Source organism: Danio rerio, chromosome 20 (genome assembly GCF_049306965.1).
Source record: "Danio rerio strain Tuebingen ecotype United States chromosome 20, GRCz12tu, whole genome shotgun sequence".
Taxonomy (NCBI): Eukaryota; Metazoa; Chordata; class Actinopteri; order Cypriniformes; family Danionidae; genus Danio; species Danio rerio.
Window position 1 is genome coordinate 611,237 of NC_133195.1, and position 21,583 is coordinate 632,819.

Consider the following 21,583-nt stretch of genomic DNA (forward strand, 5'->3'; position numbering starts at 1 on the left):
ATATATATATATATATATATATATATATATATATATATATATATATATATATATATATATATATATATATATATTTATTTATATTTATTTGTGTGTCTTATATTTTGCATAATGCGAGTTAAACTTTGGCAGCTACAACCTCTCAACCTTTCTTTTTTGTTTTGATTTTTTGCAATGCTGATGCTATTTTTAGCACTGTCAATTAATAAATTATTTTAGAGCTAATTAAGCATTAACAAATTCTTAACACGCTCTCAATTTATTTATTTTTTTGTTGCTTGTTCAAAATACTTATTTAAAATTTGGGCGGTTTTGCATTGTCGTGTCCACCAGCCCCAGTCTTCACTTATAAACCTGTTATGATCTCCCAAATAGATGCCAGATGTAATTAATTAAAATATTCTAAGAAGGTCTTTAAAAAGTCTTAAGCAGGTGTTGAAATTACCTTTAGGATTCCTGCATTTATCCTGTTATAGCAATAAATACCAGACAATATTGTGTTATAGTCCTTATTCATACGTCCATATTGGCCATCCCTAAGCTGAAACACTATGAACTGTGCTGGGTTCCACACAATCGATTTGTGTTGGGAAAACATGAAGGTATTAACTTCACTTATTATTCATTCATTCATTTTCTTGTCGGCTTAGTCTTTTTATTAATCCGGGGTCGCCACAGTGGAATGAACCGCCAACTTATCCAGCACGTCATCACTAAATGATTGCTGCAGGCTACAGATATGCTTGTGTGTCTAATTTTGTGAGCGAATATAAACATTCATTCAAATATTCACATTCATAACCTGGTCTAACGTCATGCTTTCTGTCTTTTAGTGGCTGCTCCTGACCTCCTTGATCCCAAAACAGCCGTGCACAACTCCAAACCACGTCTTTCATTCTCGGCTCCGCCGGTGCTGCTGAAGCCTCCAGAGGACTGTGAGATTCGAGTGACCGTCATGCGCTGGAAGACCGTGCTCAGTGTCTTCCTGCTGGTGGTGCTTTACCTGATCCTCGGAGCAACTGTGTTTAAGGAGCTGGAGCAGCCTTATGAGACGTTACAGAAGCTGAACATCCTGATGGAAAAACTGGAGTTCCTTGAGCAGCACCCCTGCGTCAACTCATCAGACCTGGAAAACTTAGTCAAGGTGAAACAGCAGACTTGCACACAGACGCAATATTGGACAGGACACATAATGGGTATGGCAAGCTGTTTTGACATTTAGTCAATAATCCATACTAGTATCTATTTTCCTGTTACTAGTGCTTATTCATTAGATACTAGCGCTTTTAAAAAATATACTAGTGCTTACTCATTAGACACGTTATTTTTATTAGATACTAGTACTCATTCATTAGATACTAGTTCTTATTAAACAGATACTAGTACTTATTAAACAGATACTAGTTCTTATTAAACAGATACTCGTTCTTATTCATTAGATACTAGTACTTATTAAATAGATACTAGTTCTTATTAAACAGATACTAGTTCTTATTAAACAGATACTAGTTCTTATTTATTAGATACTAGTACTTATTAAATAGATACTAGTTCTTATTAAACAGATACTAGTTCTTATTAAACGGATACTAGTACTTATTAAACAGATACTAGTACTTATTAAACAGATACTAGTTCTTATTTATTAGATACTAGTACTTATTAAATAGATACTAGTACTTATTAAATAGATACTAGTTCTTATTAAACAGATACTAGTTCTTATTAAACGGATACTAGTACTTATTAAACAGATACTAGTACTTATTAAACAGATACTAGTTCTTATTTATTAGATACTAGTGTGACTGTGTGTAGGCGCTGGGATGCTGAAGAATACTGCAAGTCAGGTAGGTGTGGTCACTTAAACTTCTTTTATTGTCCTGGGACAAACACAGCACCAAAGATTTAGTTGGTTTGCAGCTCTGGTGATATCAGTGTCTTAAACAGCAGAGAGGCTTCTCAGAACTGCTGGTACATTACATTTTGGCTAAACTTATACATTGTGATGTATAGTGGTTATAAATGTAAATAAAACATACATGAAAATTAAATAAAACTGCCTCTATTCATCTCTCATCCAAATCATTATTTCAATACAGTAAACTTTAGTGAAAATAAACAGTAAGCTTATGTGACCAATAATCAACACTTTTTTAAGAAAAGGAACAACAGAACAGAATAAATACTCATAAACAGCAAAACACATAATTCTAGCACGTGAAATATGTAGCATATGTGCTACGGCTAACACAGAACATCACAAAATAGTAGTTAAACATACCTGGGACAAACACAGCACCAAAGATTTAGTTGGTTTGCAGCTCTGGTGATATCAGTGTCTTAAACTGGAATAAACAGAGTTTAAACGTTTCACAAATGCCTGATAATTAATAACTCATTAACCAGCGATCACCAAAGCAGCTTACCAGCAGAGAGGCTTCTCAGAACTGCTGGTGAATTACGTAGCAACGCCCCCTACTGTGATGGACGCTATTGCAGGTAAAAACCAATGGTAAGTGTTCCCAATTGAACCATGAATTTAACCCTTATTTTAACTCCGTTACATACACCCCCCTTAAATTCTGTGAAATTGGGCTATAAACAGTATATGTAAGAAAGAGAACAACATAGATTGCAGAAAGAAAAAAAAAGATGTGCTTGTAAGAGCATTACATTACAGTATGTCAGAATGTCAATCTCTTCCTAGGAAGTGTGTAAGTATGGAATGGTACCAAGTCCCACGCTTAACACAGACTACAGGAGGTGCAGCCTACACGCTCCCAAAAGTAACCCATGTATATCTGCTCTTTTTTTTTTTTTATGCCTTTTTCAAACTTCTCAGACTTCTCAGAAAAAAACTCTTCTTAATTAAACTCACAACACCTCAATTGGCTTAAATATAAATGAACATTTGGACTCAATTGTACTAAGAAAATATGCTCTTTATCAAATCAACAAAATTTGAGCCCTGAAAGGCTATTTGTGCAACACTGTTTGGATCACTCTCTACAAGTCTTTGCTGATCAATTTCACAAATCAGTCTGTCAGGAGGTCTAACTGGTCTCCCTAAGCGAGTGGTTATGTGGCTTGCGTGTGTGCTAGTGGGCTGATTGCAAATGACAGAAACAGTTCTGTTTTCAGGGACTTTGACACAGCTTGAGGACTCATGTGACTCAGTAACAGGTAAGTTCTTTGTACTTTGAACAGGTTCAAGACTGTGTTGGTCAATTTCAGAACATTCTGAAGTAGTCATTTCAATGTGGACATCAGAAGCTCCACAGTTGGTATCCCTTTCATCATCTTCCTGTGAATCATCCATTCTTAACAACCATTCTGATGTCTTTGAAACAGAATCGGCATTTTCCATCAGAGCAGGATCTAGAGGACTGCCACGAGTAGCGCAAGTGGGATTTGACAAAACAGACTCCTCTTCATCAACATCCCAAGAGAGGAAACTCACTGGAAGCAACAGATTCCTGTGCACAACTTTTTCTCTGCCAGTTTGAGAATCCTTAATCCTGTATACATTAATCTCTGGTCTCACTGACTGCACTTCGTACACAACAGAGTCCCATTTGTCTGCAACCTTCTTCATGCCTTTCAATGCACGATTAGCCAGCAGAACTCTATCTCCCACTACTAAGGGTGCACCTTTGACCTTCCGATTGTAAAGGATGGTATGGCGGTTCTGTTCTCTGAGGCTGTGCTTTCGGGCAATTTCAGCAGCTGTGCTCAAGTCTCTCCTCAGTGTGGTGACAAACTCATGATGGCTGACCACTCTGTCATCACAAAGGACATGCTGAAACATAATGTCGATTGGCAGCCTTGGAATACGTCCAAATATGAGATAAAAGGGTGCAAACCCAGTCGTTTCATGTACAGTACAATTGTAGCTGAAGGTTAAAGTCTGGAGAAGTTGCGGCCACTTTGCCTTGGATTCAACTGGGAGTGCTCTTATCATATTGCCCAGAGTTCTATTAAAACGTTCTGCTAAACCATTACCAATTGGGTGGTATGGTGTGGTGTGCGATTTTTGGATACCAGCCATTTCAAGCAGGCTCCTAATCATTTTGCTTTCAAAATTCGCACCTTGGTCCGAATGTATTCTCTTTGGGAATCCATAAACGCAAAAGAAATCATTCCAAAGGCGACGGGCAACTTGCTTCGCAGACTGGTTGTGACACGGGAAGGCGTGTGCCATTTTTGAGAAATGATCTGTCACAACTAAGACATCGACAGCCTTTCCTGAAGTTTGTTCAGCACTCCAAAAGTCAATACAAACCAGTTCCATAGGCTCAGAGGTTCGAATTCGCTCAAGAGGTGCACGAGCATCTGGCTCTGGAGTTTTCCCGACAATACATCTTTGACAGTTCTTTACGTATGATTTAATATCCTTACTCATCCCTGGCCAAAAGAATCTTTCAGCTGCAAGAGAGAGAGTTCTCGCACACCCCTGGTGACCAGAGGCATCATGAACGCCACGCAGAACGTCAAGTCTCAAGGAAGCAGGTACAACATACTGAAAGACTTTTCTATTCATTAGCCGATCCCTTTTTACTCTGTACAGCACATGATTACGAATTTTAAGCTTTTTCCAGTGCTTCAACAAGAATGTCACAGATCTAGGTTCCATTGTCCTTTCTCTCTTTGAGGGACGCCTACTTCTCTGAACATAGTTAATGACTCTTCCAAGTATACTGTCCTGCTCTTGGAGGTTGGAAAGTCTAGAAAGTGGGATTGTTACAGATGGGTCTTCAGAAGAAAATTGGGGTAACGATGGATTGGCTGCTGGTAAAAGACCAACCACATCCCCAGAATATGCACTTAATGCAGCAGAAACTTCATCAGCTCCAAAAGATCCAGAGCAATAGTTGTTCACATCCTGCATTTCATTTTCATTCTGATCGTTGTTGCAAGCTAGCACATTTTGACAGTGGTTGGAAACACGAAAGGCATCTTGCACAGTACCAGTAACAACACCATTGACCTCATCCAGAAGAGAAATGTATGGTTCTTTCAACAGACGATGGCTGACACAAGACTTGACAAAGGGCTCTCTACTTAAAGCATCTGCTACAACGTTCTTTGCACCTGGAACATACTTTAGATCGAATTCGTATGCAGCAAGCTTTGCCACCCATCGCTGTTCACACGCATCCAATCTGGGTTTAGTTAGAATGTAGGTCAAAGGGTTATTATCGGACCATGCTGTGAAATGTCTTCCTTTTAGCCAATGGCTAAACTTGTCGCAAATAGCCCACTTTAAAGCCAGGAATTCGAGTCTATGCGCTGGGTAGTTTATCTGGGACTTAGAAAGTGTTTTACTTGCAAAAGCAACTGGACGTGCAATTTTCTCACCAGGTGGCACTTGGGACAACACAGCTCCTATTCCATCAAATGAAGCGTCAACAGAGAGAATGAAGGGATGGCTGAAATCAGGGTGTGCAAGAGTAACGCTGTGAAGTAGGTCCTGCTTCAAAGTTTCAAAAGCTGTGTTGCATTCACTAGTCCAATCCTCATGTGAAAGCTTAACTACGTTGAGTGACTTCCTCAACCGTCCAGACTTCCTGCGAGCTTTATTTTGAGCCTGATTTGATAGGAGATTAAAAAGAGGTTTTGCTTTAGCAGAACAGTCCTGTATGAAATGCTGATAGTATAAAATCATGCCCAAGAAAGACCTGATTTTCTTTTGAGAAGGAGTTACACCATCTGCTTCCATAAGATCAACAGTTTGGATATCACTGATTACTTTCACCTTTTCTGAGTCAGTCTGAACACCATCCTCAGTGACGACGTGTCCCAAGAATTTTACGGACCTTCTTAGGAACTTGCACTTTTTAGGCGCTAGTTTCAAATTGTGCCTAGACAAGCGTGAAAAGACAAGTTCTAGTCTGTCTAGGGCTATATGCTCATTTGGAGCAAAAACCATCAAATCGTCCAAGTAACAAAGGAGGCTAGAGAAGTTTTCATCACCGAAAATGGACATCATCATCCTCATGAATGTTGCTGGACTATTAGTCAGGCCCTGAGGCAAACGGTTATATTCATGGAGGCCAAAAGGAGACGAGAAAGCGGTGTACTTCTTATGTTCTTCAAACAAAGGAACATTATAGAAGCCAGAGGTCAAGTCCATGGTAGAAAAGAAAACATTACCTCCCAGAGCTGCGAGTGCATCCGACTGGTGTGGTAATGGGTGGGCATCCTTTACGGTCTTTGCATTCAGCCACCTGAAATCAGTACAAATACGGAGGTCACCATCCTTTTTCCATACTAAAACCAGTGGAGATGCATATTCACTCTGAGACTTCCTTATAATGCCCTTTAATTCCATTTCACTTAAGACAGTACGCAGCTTATCATAGTAGCAAGGAGCCACACGGCGATAAGGGAGTCTAAATGGCTTTTCGTCGACCAGATGAATTTTGTGGACAAAGTCAGTGGCCTCTCCACAGTCCATTTTACTACGTGAAAATGTTGACTCATATTTCTCAATGAGATTCAGAAGTCTGTCCTTCCACTCATCAGATACTTCACAAGCTTCCAGATTTAGATCTTTCAATCCCAACTTATCCAGCACAGCATTTCTCTCCTCACTAGAATGCACATGGACTATGGGACTCTCAGCAGACTGAACATTGCACTTAATGGACTCGGGTACAGACAACTCTTCAACAGCTATACAAGTGAAAACATCCACGATTTTAGTGTTCTTCTTAAGGATGATCACTTTCTCTGTTGGATTAATTATTTTGAATGGCACCCATCTACTGCCCCACATAGGTGTGATGACTCTCCCTATGATAACATTTCTTGGACGGCATTTAGATAGGGTTGGTTCAACGATAACTGTGCTCCCTATAGAAACAGTGGTTGATACAGGAAGCTGAGCCCAAGCCAGATGTTCATGATTTGGTTGTAGAGTTATTTTCTCCCTTAACTTTGCTGTGCCCACCTTGTCTGGCATGTCTCCTCCTTTCCAGCGTTCAACATTTGAAAGCAGGGACAGAAACTGGTGACATTCAGCATCATCAGGGTTAGTTGGGCTGGACACAAGTCTCCAGTATCCATCTGTTTCCTTCATTTTTTGAATTAGCCATTTGATAGCATTGCTACCCAGAATTAAATCATCAGTTTGGCCTGGGACAACTAAAACTGGAACAACCATTGTACAGGCATAAACTGTAAGTTCAAGTTCATACATTGCTTTTGGGATGACACGTTGTCCGCCACAACCGATAATGACAACATCGTTGGTAGGGAGTTTTTGTAAGTTGGGTTTGTGCTGCAACAGCTGACGTTCAGCAGTTTCGCTCAGTGTACATGCCATGGAGCCACTGTCAATCATAGCTTTCAGTTGAAGGTCACTCCATATCGTAGCAGGTGTGTAAAACAGACTATCAATTTTCTGTACTTTATGCGTGTTCTGATAAATGATAATTTTTCCTGCAGGCTCAACAGAATTAGTAAGATTATAAACTGAGACCGGGTCACTCATACAACACTGATTGGGAGGAATGTTTTTATGATCTACACCATCCTCCCCTGAGTGTAGATCTGCTAGTTTCCCGGCCCATGAGATGACAGAGATTTTACTCTCTCAGGACAACCAAGGCGGGAATGGTCAGGTGAGTGACACTGAAAACACAGCTTTTTTTCCCGACAGTGTGTGAGGCCGGAGTGATCAGGACTTAAACAGACAGTGCATGGTAGATCATTTAAACCTTTTATTCGGGGTAAACTCACATTTGGCTTTGATCGTCGACTTGGCTCATTGCTGTTGGCTTCTTTCAACAGGACTTTTTCCAGTAAATTCATGACTCGCTCTAATGCAGAAACTTCCAAGGAACTGGACTGCTGAACATTAGAGGTAGGTGGAAGTGCTGCTGTTGGGAGTTCCACTTCAGTTCTGTTAACAGGAATTTTAATGGATGCTGTATTTCTGACTGCAGCGACAAGACTGGTTTCAGAGTGATATTCATTAAGAATATTATGAACTTCTTGTACAGTCCATTGATCCATCGTTTTAGATCGAAAAGTGATGGCAAGCTCTTTACAAGGACAATGTCTAATGAACATGCGTGTTACCTCAGTTCCTGGACAATCCAGCACTTTTCCCTGTTCCTTTAGGCGATCAGCAGCAACATCAACTGCACGGTTTAACCTCAACCAGTACTCATAAGCACCCTCATCTGGTCCAGGCAGTGTGGTATAGAAATCTGCCAGCGGTAGAGGAGAGCAGGGAGCAGCTTCAAAATGTTTCCTGAGAATACTAAAGATTGCATCAGGGTTATGCATAATGTTTACATCGCTGTTCCTTATTCCAAACTTAACCACATCTCTTGCTTTGCCTCTCAGATGAACCATAATCTCCTCAGCTTGCTGTTCTTTCCTCAGATTGTTCCGCTTAATGTAGTCCCTGACGATATCTATCCACTCATTTAAGTCAACAGTGTCAGACATTTCACCTCTGAAGCTTGGAGGTTCTTTCACATTTCTGGAAAAAGACATCTGGCTTTGTAACAAGTCCAGCATTTGTGAGCTCGTATTCTCTGTAGTCACATGTTTTGGGGAATCAATCACTGGCTGTGTCTCAACTGAATGTGTTTGGTTTAATCTAGTCACTATACTATCAGCAATTTGCTGACCAACTTGACTAATTATGTCAGACATTGCTGCAACTACATTCGGAGGCTGTGAGTTAGGAAATGGGGTAGATGAAAACACGCCCTGTTGCTCCATTGAAGCATTTGACACATGACTATTAGGTAGGCCCTCACAATCCAACATATCTAAATTTGGTAAATCATTTTCTGTATTTGCATGTGCATTGTGCTGTACATTAGGCTCACTGACCTGTAAAGACTGTGGCACTTTTAACAAACCCCATCCTCTACCTTTACTTCGACATACAGGTGTATGAAAACCATCAATATTGCTCATTGTGAATGACTGATCAAAAATCTTAACCCAAAATCAATAGAAAAACATCAAAATCCACAAATATGCAGCTGATAAAAAAAGAAAAACTGTCCTTAATAGTAAAATCTGATAAATGCAGTCACTGAGTGAATAAAATTTCGACTTTTCAAATAAATGATCACAGTTCTTGAGCAAAACAGTCCACCTGACTCCAAATGAAACTTTAGGGTGAATCCTCGGCCGCTTCAGACGCCATGTTGATTGAAGAAACAACGAGTCACGGCACCAATGTGACTGTGTGTAGGCGCTGGGATGCTGAAGAATACTGCAAGTCAGGTAGGTGTGGTCACTTAAACTTCTTTTATTGTCCTGGGACAAACACAGCACCAAAGATTTAGTTGGTTTGCAGCTCTGGTGATATCAGTGTCTTAAACAGCAGAGAGGCTTCTCAGAACTGCTGGTACATTACATTTTGGCTAAACTTATACATTGTGATGTATAGTGGTTATAAATGTAAATAAAACATACATGAAAATTAAATAAAACTGCCTCTATTCATCTCTCATCCAAATCATTATTTCAATACAGTAAACTTTAGTGAAAATAAACAGTAAGCTTATGTGACCAATAATCAACACTTTTTTAAGAAAAGGAACAACAGAACAGAATAAATACTCATAAACAGCAAAACACATAATTCTAGCACGTGAAATATGTAGCATATGTGCTACGGCTAACACAGAACATCACAAAATAGTAGTTAAACATACCTGGGACAAACACAGCACCAAAGATTTAGTTGGTTTGCAGCTCTGGTGATATCAGTGTCTTAAACTGGAATAAACAGAGTTTAAACGTTTCACAAATGCCTGATAATTAATAACTCATTAACCAGCGATCACCAAAGCAGCTTACCAGCAGAGAGGCTTCTCAGAACTGCTGGTGAATTACGTAGCAACGCCCCCTACTGTGATGGACGCTATTGCAGGTAAAAACCAATGGTAAGTGTTCCCAATTGAACCATGAATTTAACCCTTATTTTAACTCCGTTACACTAGTACTTATTAAATAGATACTAGTACTTATTAAATAGATACTAGTACTTATTAAACAGATACTAGTACTTATTAAACAGATACTAGTTCTTATTAAACAGATACTAGTTCTTATTAAACAGATACTAGTTCTTATTAAACGGATACTAGTACTTATTAAACAGATACTAGTACTTATTAAACAGATACTAGTTCTTATTTATTAGATACTAGTACTTATTAAATAGATACTAGTACTTATTAAATAGATACTAGTACTTATTAAACAGATACTAGTTCTTATTAAACAGATACTAGTACTTATTAAACAGATACTAGTTCTTATTAAACAGATACTAGTACTTATTAAACAGATACTAGTTCTTATTAAACAGATACTAGTTCTTATTTATTAGATACTAGTACTTATTAAATAGATACTAGTTCTTATTAAACAGATACTAGTTCTTATTAAACGGATACTAGTACTTATTAAACAGATACTAGTTCTTATTAAACAGATACTAGTTCTTATTAAACGGATACTAGTACTTATTAAACAGATACTAGTTCTTATTTATTAGATACTAGTACTTATTAAATAGATACTAGTACTTATTAAATAGATACTAGTACTTATTAAACAGATACTAGTTCTTATTAAACAGATACTAGTTCTTATTAAACGGATACTAGTACTTATTAAACAGATACTAGTTCTTATTTATTAGATACTAGTACTTATTAAATAGATACTAGTTCTTATTAAACAGATACTAGTTCTTATTAAACAGATACTAGTACTTATTAAACAGATACTAGTACTTATTAAACAGATACTAGTTCTTATTAAACAGATACTAGTTCTTATTAAACAGATACTAGTACTTATTAAACAGATACTAGTTCTTATTTATTAGATACTAGTACTTATTAAATAGATACTAGTTCTTATTAAACAGATACTAGTTCTTATTAAACGGATACTAGTACTTATTAAACAGATACTAGTACTTATTAAACAGATACTAGTTCTTATTTATTAGATACTAGTACTTATTAAATAGATACTAGTTCTTATTAAACAGATACTAGTTCTTATTAAACGGATACTAGTACTTATTAAACAGATACTAGTACTTATTAAACAGATACTAGTACTTATTAAACAGATACTAGTTCTTATTAAACAGATACTAGTACTTATTAAACAGATACTAGTTCTTATTAAACAGATACTAGTACTTATTAAACAGATACTAGTTCTTATTAAACAGATACCCGTTCTTATTCATTAGATACTAGTACTTATTAAACAGATACTAGTTCTTATTAAAGATAAGATACTACTAATAATAATATAAACAGATACCCTTTAGTATCTGTTTATATTATTAAACAGATACTAAAGGGAGTCTAAATGTATTCAGGAGCTGAGGAATGACCGGTCAGTGTGGAAAATAATTACAATGACTCTGTTAAAGCTACAGATGTTCTTGTTTCTTTCACTCGTGAATGCTTTAAACAGTAACAGAGCTTGTGCAACGTCCAAATGATAAACCTTCACTGTATAATGGATGAACTGTGCAGTTCAACCGCAAATCATTTATCTGTGATGGCTGTTCTTGTATGTGAGAATGTGTGAGTTTAGAAACATTCTGTGATACTTTCACAATATTGCTGTATTAGTTTGAGCTCAGCGGTGTAGCATACGAACCTGCTGCTCAGCCATTGGCTTGATTTCAGTGTGAGACGACCAGTCACAGATGGGTAGTGCTTGAGAAATCTACTACTTACAGTTGAAACCAGTTTACATGCACTCTAACAAAAGAAACGTAACCATTTTAAAAATGTCTGATGGTAATTCATACTAAACGTTTACTTTTTAGGTCTGTTAGGATTACCTAAAGGATTTACATTTGCTAAATGCCAGAATAATGAGAGAGTTTTTATTAATTTCTAGACGGTCAAAAGTTTACACACATTATCTTGGTATGTTTTTATTTTTGCTTTTAAACTGTATAACTTTGGTCAAGTGTTTTGGGTCTCCTTCCACAAGCTTCTCACAATAGTTTGCAGGAGTTTTGGCTCATTCCTCCTGACAGAATTGCTGTGACTGAGTCAGATTTGTCTTGCTCGCACAAGCTTTTTCAACTCTGCCCACACATTTTCTATAGGATTGAGATCAGGGCTTTGTGATGGCCACTCCAAAACATTCACTCTGTTGTCCATAAAGCACATTTGAGCTCATTTGGCAGTATGCTTAGGGTCATGGTCTGTTTGGAAGACCCATCTGTGGCCAAGTTGTAATGTCCTGGCTGATGCATTGAGATGTTGCTTCAGTATTTCTCCATAATGTTCTGTCTTCATGATGCCATCTATGCTGTGAAGTGGACCAGTCCCTCCTGCAGCAAAACAGCCCCACAACATGATGCTGCCGCCCCCATACTTCACAGTTGGGATGGTGTTTCTATGCTTGTGCGCTTTCCCCTTTGTCCTCCAAATGTAACGCTGCTCATTATGGCCAAACAGTTCAATCTTAGCTCCATCAGAGCACAGCACATGTCTCCAAACATCAGTCTATTCCCAGTGTCATTCAGCTAATGGTAATCTGGCTTTGTTGTTGATTCTGTCTTGTTGATTCCCCCATGTTGTCACACAAGGAAGCAGTGTGTTTGAGCTTTTCCTTCAACACTATTCTACAGTTGTTCCTCCAATAAACTCAAATGTTGTCAATTAGATATGAATATGATATGAATCATTTTGGTTTACATGTAATTATACAAATGGTTTTGTCTTATTACAGCAGGTGGTGTCAGCATTGCGGGCAGGAGTTAACCCTTCAGGAAACTCGTCCAATCAAAGCAGTTTGTGGGACCTTAGCAACTCCTTCTTCTTCTCTGGAACGGTTATTACAACTATAGGTATTATAGCAAGCCCACTTGCAATCATTGACCGCTCTGAACATACATGTTAAACTCTACTCTAGTAAACCCAACAGTTTCTATATAAACTCTGAGTATTTTGAAGCGAATGTGGTGTAAGTTAACAGTCAAACTGCGTAACGGTCAAACCCATAACATTTATAAAAGTTACCTTTAGGTCAGGAGAGGTAAACGTGTATCACCTACAGAAGGCTTAATGCAGGCTACGCTCACTTCACTTGACATACAGCACTCACCATTATATTCAGAACATTCCTTCCTCCTTGCTGATTCTGTGTCTTCTTCAGGTGCTTTTGCTCACTAGATCTGCTTTTATTCTGTTCTAGACATGTTACTGTGCAGTGTATGATGAAATTGGGTTGAATTTGCTTCATCTGAGACACTTTCCTGCAGCTCAGGTCACTGCTCCTGCGGCAGCCAGCTGGAGTCTTATTGATAGTAGCTTAAAAAAATGGCTCAACTAGAATGTTTGATGCAAGTTAATTAGGGTTTGCCAGATAACTAAAGCTGCTGTGTGTAAGTTGTTGACACTTGTAATCCAAAAAATTCCATAATGTGTTTGTAGAAATTTAAGAAACATGCTTTAGTGAACATACGGTGCATCCGGAAAGTGTTCACAGTGCTTCACTTTTTCCACATTTGTTTATGCTACAGTTTTATTCCAAAATTGATTAAATTGATTGATTTCCTCAACATTCTACACACAATCAATGTGGATAAAGAGTTGATGCCCCTTTAGCAGCGGTTACAGCCTCAAGTCTCTTTGAATATGATGCCACAAGCTTGGACCACCTGTCTGCTTGCCCATTCCTCTTTGCAGGACCTCTCAAGCTCCATCAGGTTGGATGGGAAGCGACGGCCATTTTCAGATCTCTCCAGAGATGTTCAATAGGATTTAGGTCTGGGCTCTGGGTGGGCCACTCAAAGACATTCACCCAGTTGTTGTTGTGCAGCTCCATTGATATTTTGGCGATGTGCTTTGGGTCCTGCTGGAAGATGAAGCGTCGCCCCAGTCTGAGGTGGAGAGCACTCTTGTGCAGGTCTTCATTCAGGATGTCTCTGTGCATTGCTGGATTCATCTTTCCCTCTATCCTGACTAGTCTTGCAGTTCCTGCTGCTGAAACACATCCCCACAGCATGATGCCAACACCACCATGCTTCACTGTAGGGATGCTGTTAGCCTGATGATGAGCGCTGCCTGCTGTTCTCCACACGTAACGCCTGGCGTTCACTCCAAACAGTTCAGTTTGAGTCTCATCAGAGCAGAGAGTTTAGTTTCTGATGCTCTGAGAGTCCTTCAGATGGTAAACTCCAGGCGGGGAGTGTCTTCCGTCTGGCCGCTCTACCATACAGATGCCTGATTGGTGGATTGCTGCACAGATGGTTGTCCTTCTGTAAGGTTCTCCTCTCTCCACAGAAGAGCGCTGGAGCTCAGACAGAGTGACCATCGGGTTATTGATCACCCAAGGCCCTTCTCCCCCTGATCACTCAGCTTAGATGGCCGGCCAGCTCTAGGAAGAGTCCTGCTGGTTAAACATCTTCCACTTGCGTATGATGGAGGCCACTGTGCTCATTGAACTTTCAGAGCAGCAGAAATGTTTCTGTAACCTTCCCCAGCCTTGTGCCTTCAGACAATCCTGTCTCTGAGGTCTACAGACAATTCCTTTGTCCTCATGCTTGGTTTGTGCTTTGACATGCACTGTCAACCCTGGGACCTTATATAGACAGGTGTAGCCTTTTCATATCATGTCCATCAGCTGAATTGAGCACAGGTGAACTCCAGTGAAGCATTTGCAGAATGACCAGTGGGGACAGAATGAACCTGAGCTCCATGTAGAGCTTCACGCCAAAGCCTGTGAATACATGTGATTTATCAGCAGTTTTATTCTTAATAAATCTGCAAAAAATTCAAAAAGCCCTTGTCATTATGGGGGATAGTGTGTAGAATGTTGAGGAAATAAGTCAGTTTAATCCATTTTGGAATAAGACTGTAACATAAACAAATGTGGAAAAAGTGAAGCGCTGTCAATACTCTCCCGATTCCCTGTGGATGTGTCTCACCTGTTTGGATAAATACATGTTTTGTTACCTTTATTCCCTCCAGGATTTGGGAATATCTCGCCACACACTGAAGTCGGACGCATCTTCTGTATTATTTATGCTCTGCTGGGAATTCCTCTGTTCGGATTCTTGCTGGCAGGAGTGGGAGACCAGCTCGGAACCATCTTTGGAAAGGCAATTGCCAAAGTGGAGGGTATGATTGATGTGAGTTAAAGCTCTTTTTCATAATTATTAACATTTCTACTACTATTATTAAGGCTATGTTTGAAAGCCTGAATAAAACCTTTACCATTATTATGATTTACAACAGAACTTGCATTTGTTTTATTATTATTGTTTCTAAGTTGACAAATTAAGTATGTCCTCTTATCAATAACCAAAAAAACGTACAGTATAAACACTATACTGAAAAAACAAGGTTTAAAGTAGAAAAGATATGTGCTTTGTAACTCTGCAGGTCTTTTATATGCTCAAAACTGAATGTAAATCAAAGGCGGCAACACCAAGGCTCCAAAAATACAAATTTAGTAAATTAAAAAGGCTGACACAGAGCGTGTAACGTTTCGAGCCGCCGGCTCTTCATCAGACAATGTTTATCACAATCAGGTGCTTCTTTTTATACACTTCCGGATCACATGATCTCCTCTCGCATATATGCCAACATATACATACATGCATATGTATACATACACAATCGTTCATATGTACATATACATACACATGAATACACATTCACATATAGTCTATAGCTTTGATATTATAAATCAAATTACAAAAAAATATATAAATACATAAATAAACTATAATATTACATCACAAATTATAATAAAGAAAAATAAATAAATAAGGAAAAAAAAAATATATATATATATATATACCATGATACACCAGACTATACAACAAAATATAGCCAAGAAACCTTTAAACCAAACCCCTACTTAAACCTTCATTCATTCATCATTCATTCATTGTCTTTTTGGCTTAATCTCTTAATTATATATGCTCAAAACTGAACACTAAAAGACGATGAAAGTGTAAAAGCATATTATATTAAGAGCATATGTCATGCTCTGTTCTGAAGAAATCATAGCTCATTCATTCATTCATTCATTTTCTTGTCGGCTTAGTCCCTTTATTAATCCGGAGTCGCCACAGCGGAATGAACCGCCAACTTATCCAGCAAGTTTTTACGCAGCGGATGCCCTTCCAGCTGCAACCCATCTCTGGGAAACATCTACACACACATTCACACACACTATTTACACACAATTTAGCCAACCCAATTCACCTGTACCGCATGTGTTTGGACTGTGGGGGAAACCGGAGCACCCAGAGGAAACCCACTCGAAGGCAGGGAGAACATGCAAACTCCACACAGAAACGCCAACTGAGCTGAGGTTCGAGCCAGCGACCTTCTTGCTGTGAGGCGACAGCACTACCTACTGCGCCACTGCCTCGCCGAAATCATAGCTGTCCGTTAAGTATTAATTTAGCATATTTTATGCACAATCTTGCTCTGATAATCAGACAAACGCTTTAGTTTCTGTGACAGCTCACACAGGCCAAATGGCACAGCTCTTTCATGGACAGGGTTTTAAAAAACGAATCAGGTGGTATGTTGGCTCAGTGGTCAGCACACTGTTGCCTCACAGCAAGAAGGTGGCAGGTTTGAGTCCTGCTGGGCATGTGGAGTTTGTATGGAGTTTGCATGTTCTCCCCGTGATGGCGTGGGTTTCCTCTGGGTGCTCCCCACAGTCCAAACACATGCGCTATAGGGGAACTGATCAACTAAATTGGCTGTATTGTATGAGTGTGTGTGAATGAGTGTGTATGGGTGTTTCCCGGTACTGGGTTTCAGCTGGAAGGGCTTTCGCTGTGTTAAACATATGCTGTAATAGTTGAACACATCTGACACCGATATTAATGCGTGGATCAATAAACAAATGTGCTTGGAGAGACGGGTAAACAATATTCATCACCCGGTGAACTCTTTTCTCCAGTTCTTTGGAAGATTCGTAAAGTGCATGAGTGGCTGTATGTCACATCATGTTCTCAGCACTGCAGACCGCTCCAGTTTTTCATCCGTGCTCTGTCCACTCTTAGCACTGCCCTTCAGAGCGGTCACATTCAGCGCTTCTGTATTAGCTCAGAAGCAGCACAGGTTCACCGGGGCTCTGGACGCTTGCTGATCAAACATTTCCACTCAACCGATTTCATTAGGTCTGTTCGGGTCACATGTCTCCACCTCTTCAGCCTGAATCTCCTGTTTATTTAAAAATAATAAAGACGACATTTTAATTATTCCCTCTAATTTTCCTGTGCTGATGCCATAATGAGATCATTTTTGTTCCCATTAGGACAGTCTAAGTATATCTTTTGAAAAGCTAAATAAGAAAGTCCTGAAGGTCTTCAGGATTACAACGTAATCGATCATTCAATCATTTTCCTTCAGCTGACTCCCTTTGTTCATCAGGGTGGCCACAGCGGAATGAACCGCCAACTTATCCAGCATATGTTTTACACAGCGGATGCCTTTCCAGCTGCAACCCAGTACTGTGAAACACCCATACACTACTGCCAATTTAGTTAATCAGTTCCCCTATAGCGCGTGTGTTTGGACTGTGGGGGAAACCGGAGCACCCGGAGCAAACCCACACCAACACCGGGAGAACATGCAAACTCCACACAGAAACGCCAACTGACCCAGCTGGGACTCGAACCAGCAACCTTCTTGCTGTGAGGTGACAGTGCTAACCACTGAACCATCTTGCCGCCCCTAATTGATAACTATCTCAATGAAGAATTCCTTTGTTAAAACGATAACGTTCAGCCACTGTTCAATATTACTGTGGAATATCTACAGTAAGCCTAACTAATCAGTGCTGCTCATTTGCACAACATCGATCGTTCATTCATCTGCACAAATGGAACAGGGGAAGTTTCCTTTAGTTATGCTAAACGTGTTTAGCTGCCTGGTGCATCAGTGAGTTATAAAACATCGAATTTCAACTCATGCTGTTGTACTATCTTTGGTCTCACATCCTGTCTTTATATCGAAGAAACTTAAAACACCTCTTCATCCATCTCACAGTTGAGAGCGAGACAGCATTTGAGGCCGTGGCGGGTTTGCTTTTGTTTGATCTGTTATCACGACAGAAGGGAGAGCTCTGTGTGTCTGTGAAGTTAGGCAGGATCCAGCATCCATTTTCACCTGTCTTGGTTCTTTTGAGCACATCAAACGGGCCACGATGAGTCTTTAGGCTCCTTGTTGCGTTGTTTTGTTTTCTCTCACATTTATATTCTGGTGTTTCACTTTGGGGATGTCGATCAGCATTCATGTTAAGACTGTGAATGGAATAGGGTATATGCCGAGCTAGTGTTCTTCCCATACTTATAAACTTCCGGTGATCTGTCATTGTGAACTTTTTTCCATTTTATACGGTTCCTTATACAGCATCGATGTTGTAATGTCATTAAAATACATTCAGTTAAATAGACTTTGGCATTCATTTAGTTGCTCAAGCGTAAAACGAGACAAAAAGCTCGTTTACTCGCACGTGCCCGTCAGAATCGGCAGGCTAGCGCAGAAGTAAAATAAATGCTCATATTATAAAGACATGGCAGGGAAACGTAATGTAATGCAGTGCTTCTTGTACAATCTGAGACCCACTTTATATCGGATATCACTCAGCCAGTGGAGATTGCAGATTTTTAAAGAAAACAGACCTTAAATGCGCTGGTTTTTGCAATGGCAAATAGTTCACCGGAAGCGCTTAACCCAGGTTACTGGCACATTAAAAGTCCCATTAGCATGCTTCAGCATATACCCTGTTATCAAGAAGAGTATGTCAATGATATAATCAAAATTCTCAATTATATATGCTGAGGTGCTTGTCGAATTTATTTATTATCAATCTGCAACATGACCTTTGTGCAACAAAAACACTAGTGTTAAGACATTTGGCTAGGTAGCCCCTTTTACACAGTGATACGGGTAAATATCCGGAAAATTTCCAGAACGACTTTACTAGTGAATTCAAGAAAGCGCTGTTCACACATTACGGAATTTTTCCGGAAAAGACAGTTCACACATCCATTCCAAAATATCGGTACATTCTGACATTATTAAGCAGAAATGAGCTCTAAACTGCTGCGCTTGTATATTTAAACATTTGACTACATCACAAACTCTGTGGATGATCAGTATTGTGAAGAACTTCGATGAAAATATAGAGAAACACTTTCGCATGTTGAGATGTACATGATATGTGTGTGTGTGCTGGCGCTCACCGGCTGCTTCACGTGCACACGCATCAGAGCTTAAAGGTAAACAGACAGCGGCTTATCATAAGCATCTTATCGTTAATTATTTACACAGTTGGCATTAAGATGAACATATAAACATGATCTGACTAACATCCAGCAGCTAAACGTGCCTGGAAAAATATTCAAAGGCTTTTATTCTCATAAACTATGCAAGTGTGAATGCGTCTGACTGTTCTGATTGGCTAAAGTAGACGTCTCACGTCAGCACGTTCTAGACGTGAACACGCTCTTTCCGGCAATCTTCCTTCTGCGTTCACACAGCGCAGCATTCCGGCAAATTACCGGTAATGTTAAATTAAAATTAATTTTCTGGAAAGGTCTGTATGTGTAAAAGGGGCTACAGAGTCAAGTGCATTAGGGTTAAAGAAAAATTCGCACTCTCAAAAATAGAAAATTCTGCAATTAATTTCTCATCCTCATACGGTTCCAAACCCCTAAATACTTCATATTACGAACAAAATGAAGATGTTTTGAATGCAATCCAAGACCTCTCTTGTCCTCCATAAACAAAAATGGTATATGAGCTTGACAAAGAGCACAAGTAGATCAAACACTGTTCACTACAATGCTGACTTCTCACTCTTAAATATCATTACAGACTTTTGTAGATGTCTGACAGAAAGAGTCAAAGAGCTTAGCAGTAAGTGAAGCTGGGGATGCTGTTTGTGGAGATGTTTAATGATCCTCTATAAATATTTCGAGATATTGGTGTGTATATCATGAGATAAACTAATGTATTGTTGCAAACCTTTTATTATCTGGCTTTAGAATCAAAGAGTCCAGCCATGCATTGATTTGCAATTGATATATCTTTCTAGTCATTATTGTATGTTTGAACACCTCCATCTCTCCTCAGAAGTGGAACGTGAGTCAAACCAAGATCCGGGTGATCTCTACTCTTCTTTTCATTCTGTTTGGCTGTCTGCTCTTCGTCACGCTGCCGGCCGTTATATTCAAGCACATCGAGGGCTGGAGCGCACTGGAGTCCATCTACTTTGTCGTCATTACCTTGACAACCATTGGTTTTGGAGATTTCGTTGCAGGCGAGGCTGAGCGACGCCACCATGAAGAGAGCAGTGGTGAGCATTAAGACGGACACTCATGACTGCATGTGCTTTTCTGTGTAACTTCCATCATCATGTCTTGCTGTTCAGGAGGTTCTCAGCTGGAGTACCTGGACTACTACAAGCCCCTGGTGTGGTTTTGGATCCTGGTTGGTTTAGCCTACTTCGCTGCTGTTCTCAGTATGATTGGAGACTGGTTCCGGGTTATATCCAAGAAAACAAAAGAAGAGGTGTGTTTTCATTCAATTTATCTTTATTTCAGCAAAACGTTATGGAATTGCCAAACAGCTATGCGAGGCTTTAAAGCAGAGGTTGCCAACACTGTTCCTGGAAATCTACCGTACTGCAGAGAACACAACTAATTTGGATCTGAAGGAGCACTTGATAATTACAGACTGTCATGTTGAGCAGAGTTAAAACTCTGCAGAAAGGAAGATCTCCAGGAACTGGGTTTGGCACCTCTGCACATAACTTGAAATAAAAGCTGATTCAGAATGGGGAAGAAAGGGGATTTAAGTGACTTTGAACGTGGCAAGCATCTCTAGGGTTTACAGAGAATGCTCCGACAAAGAGGAAATATCCAGTGAGCGGCAGTTCTGTGGGCGCAAATGCCTTGTTGATGGTCAGAGGAGAATGGCCAGACTGGTTCCAGCTGATAGAAAGGCAACAGTAACTCAAATAAGCACTCGCTACAACCGAGCTCTGCAGAAGAGCATCTCTGAACACACAACACGTCCAACCTTGAGGCGGATGGGCTACAGCAGCAGAAGAGCACACCGGGTGCCGCTCCTGTCAGCTAAGAACAGGAAACTGAGGCTACAATTCACACAGACTCACCAAAACTGGACAATAGAAGATTGGAGAAACGTTGCTGCTCTGATGAGTCTCCATTTCTGCTGACACATTCGGATGCTCGGCTCACAATTTGGCCTCAACAACATGAAGGCATGGATCATCCTGCCTTGTATCAGCGGTTCAGGCTGGTGGTGGTGGTGTAATGGTGTGGGGGAGATTTTCTTTGGGTCCATTAGTACCAATGGAGCATCAACGCCACAGCCTACCTGAGTATTGCTGCTGACCATGTCCATCCCTTTATGAGCACAGTGTCTCCATCTTCTGATGGCTACTTCCAGCAGGATAACGCAGCAGGTCATAAAGCTCAATCATCTCAGACTGGTGAACATGACGATGAGTTCACTGTACTCAAATGGCCTCCACAGTCACCAGAGCT

At 39.8% G+C, this 21,583-nt stretch overlaps 2 protein-coding genes and 1 long non-coding RNA gene across 6 annotated transcripts in view; 1 reads left to right on the top strand and 2 right to left on the bottom strand.

Moving 5' to 3' along the window:
* The window catches only part of kcnk2b (potassium channel, subfamily K, member 2b), a 29,875-nt gene that overhangs the window by 1,518 nt on the left and 6,774 nt on the right, over nucleotides 1-21,583 (top strand). For 2 of the 4 annotated variants that reach the window (NM_001037398.2, XM_068215540.2), the window contains 5 exon segments: nucleotides 834-1,144; nucleotides 12,763-12,880; nucleotides 15,006-15,166; nucleotides 20,145-20,367; nucleotides 20,443-20,582. In NM_001037398.2, the coding sequence (NP_001032475.1) occupies nucleotides 956-1,144; nucleotides 12,763-12,880; nucleotides 15,006-15,166; nucleotides 20,145-20,367; nucleotides 20,443-20,582 (831 nt within the window). In that variant the 5' untranslated portion in view covers nucleotides 834-955. 4 annotated transcript variants of the gene reach the window in all.
* Nucleotides 1,856-9,059, bottom strand: LOC141379503 (uncharacterized). The gene is made up of 2 exons (XM_073933909.1): nucleotides 2,285-9,059; nucleotides 1,856-1,883 (listed from the first exon to the last, which is right to left on the bottom strand). The coding sequence occupies exon 1, from the start codon at nucleotides 8,941-8,943 to the stop codon at nucleotides 7,561-7,563; it is 1,383 nt and encodes a 460-aa protein (XP_073790010.1). The 5' UTR covers nucleotides 8,944-9,059; the 3' UTR covers nucleotides 1,856-1,883; nucleotides 2,285-7,560.
* Nucleotides 9,262-9,863, bottom strand: LOC141379504 (uncharacterized). Its single transcript, XR_012396281.1, has 2 exons — nucleotides 9,693-9,863; nucleotides 9,262-9,291 (listed from the first exon to the last, which is right to left on the bottom strand). It is a non-coding gene; the product is annotated as an uncharacterized lncRNA (long non-coding RNA).

Bases quoted from the DNA above. Each gene is read 5' to 3' on its own strand.
- LOC141379503 (XM_073933909.1), bottom strand. From the start codon at position 8,943: ATGAGCAATATTGATGGTTTTCATACACCTGTATGTCGAAGTAAAGGT.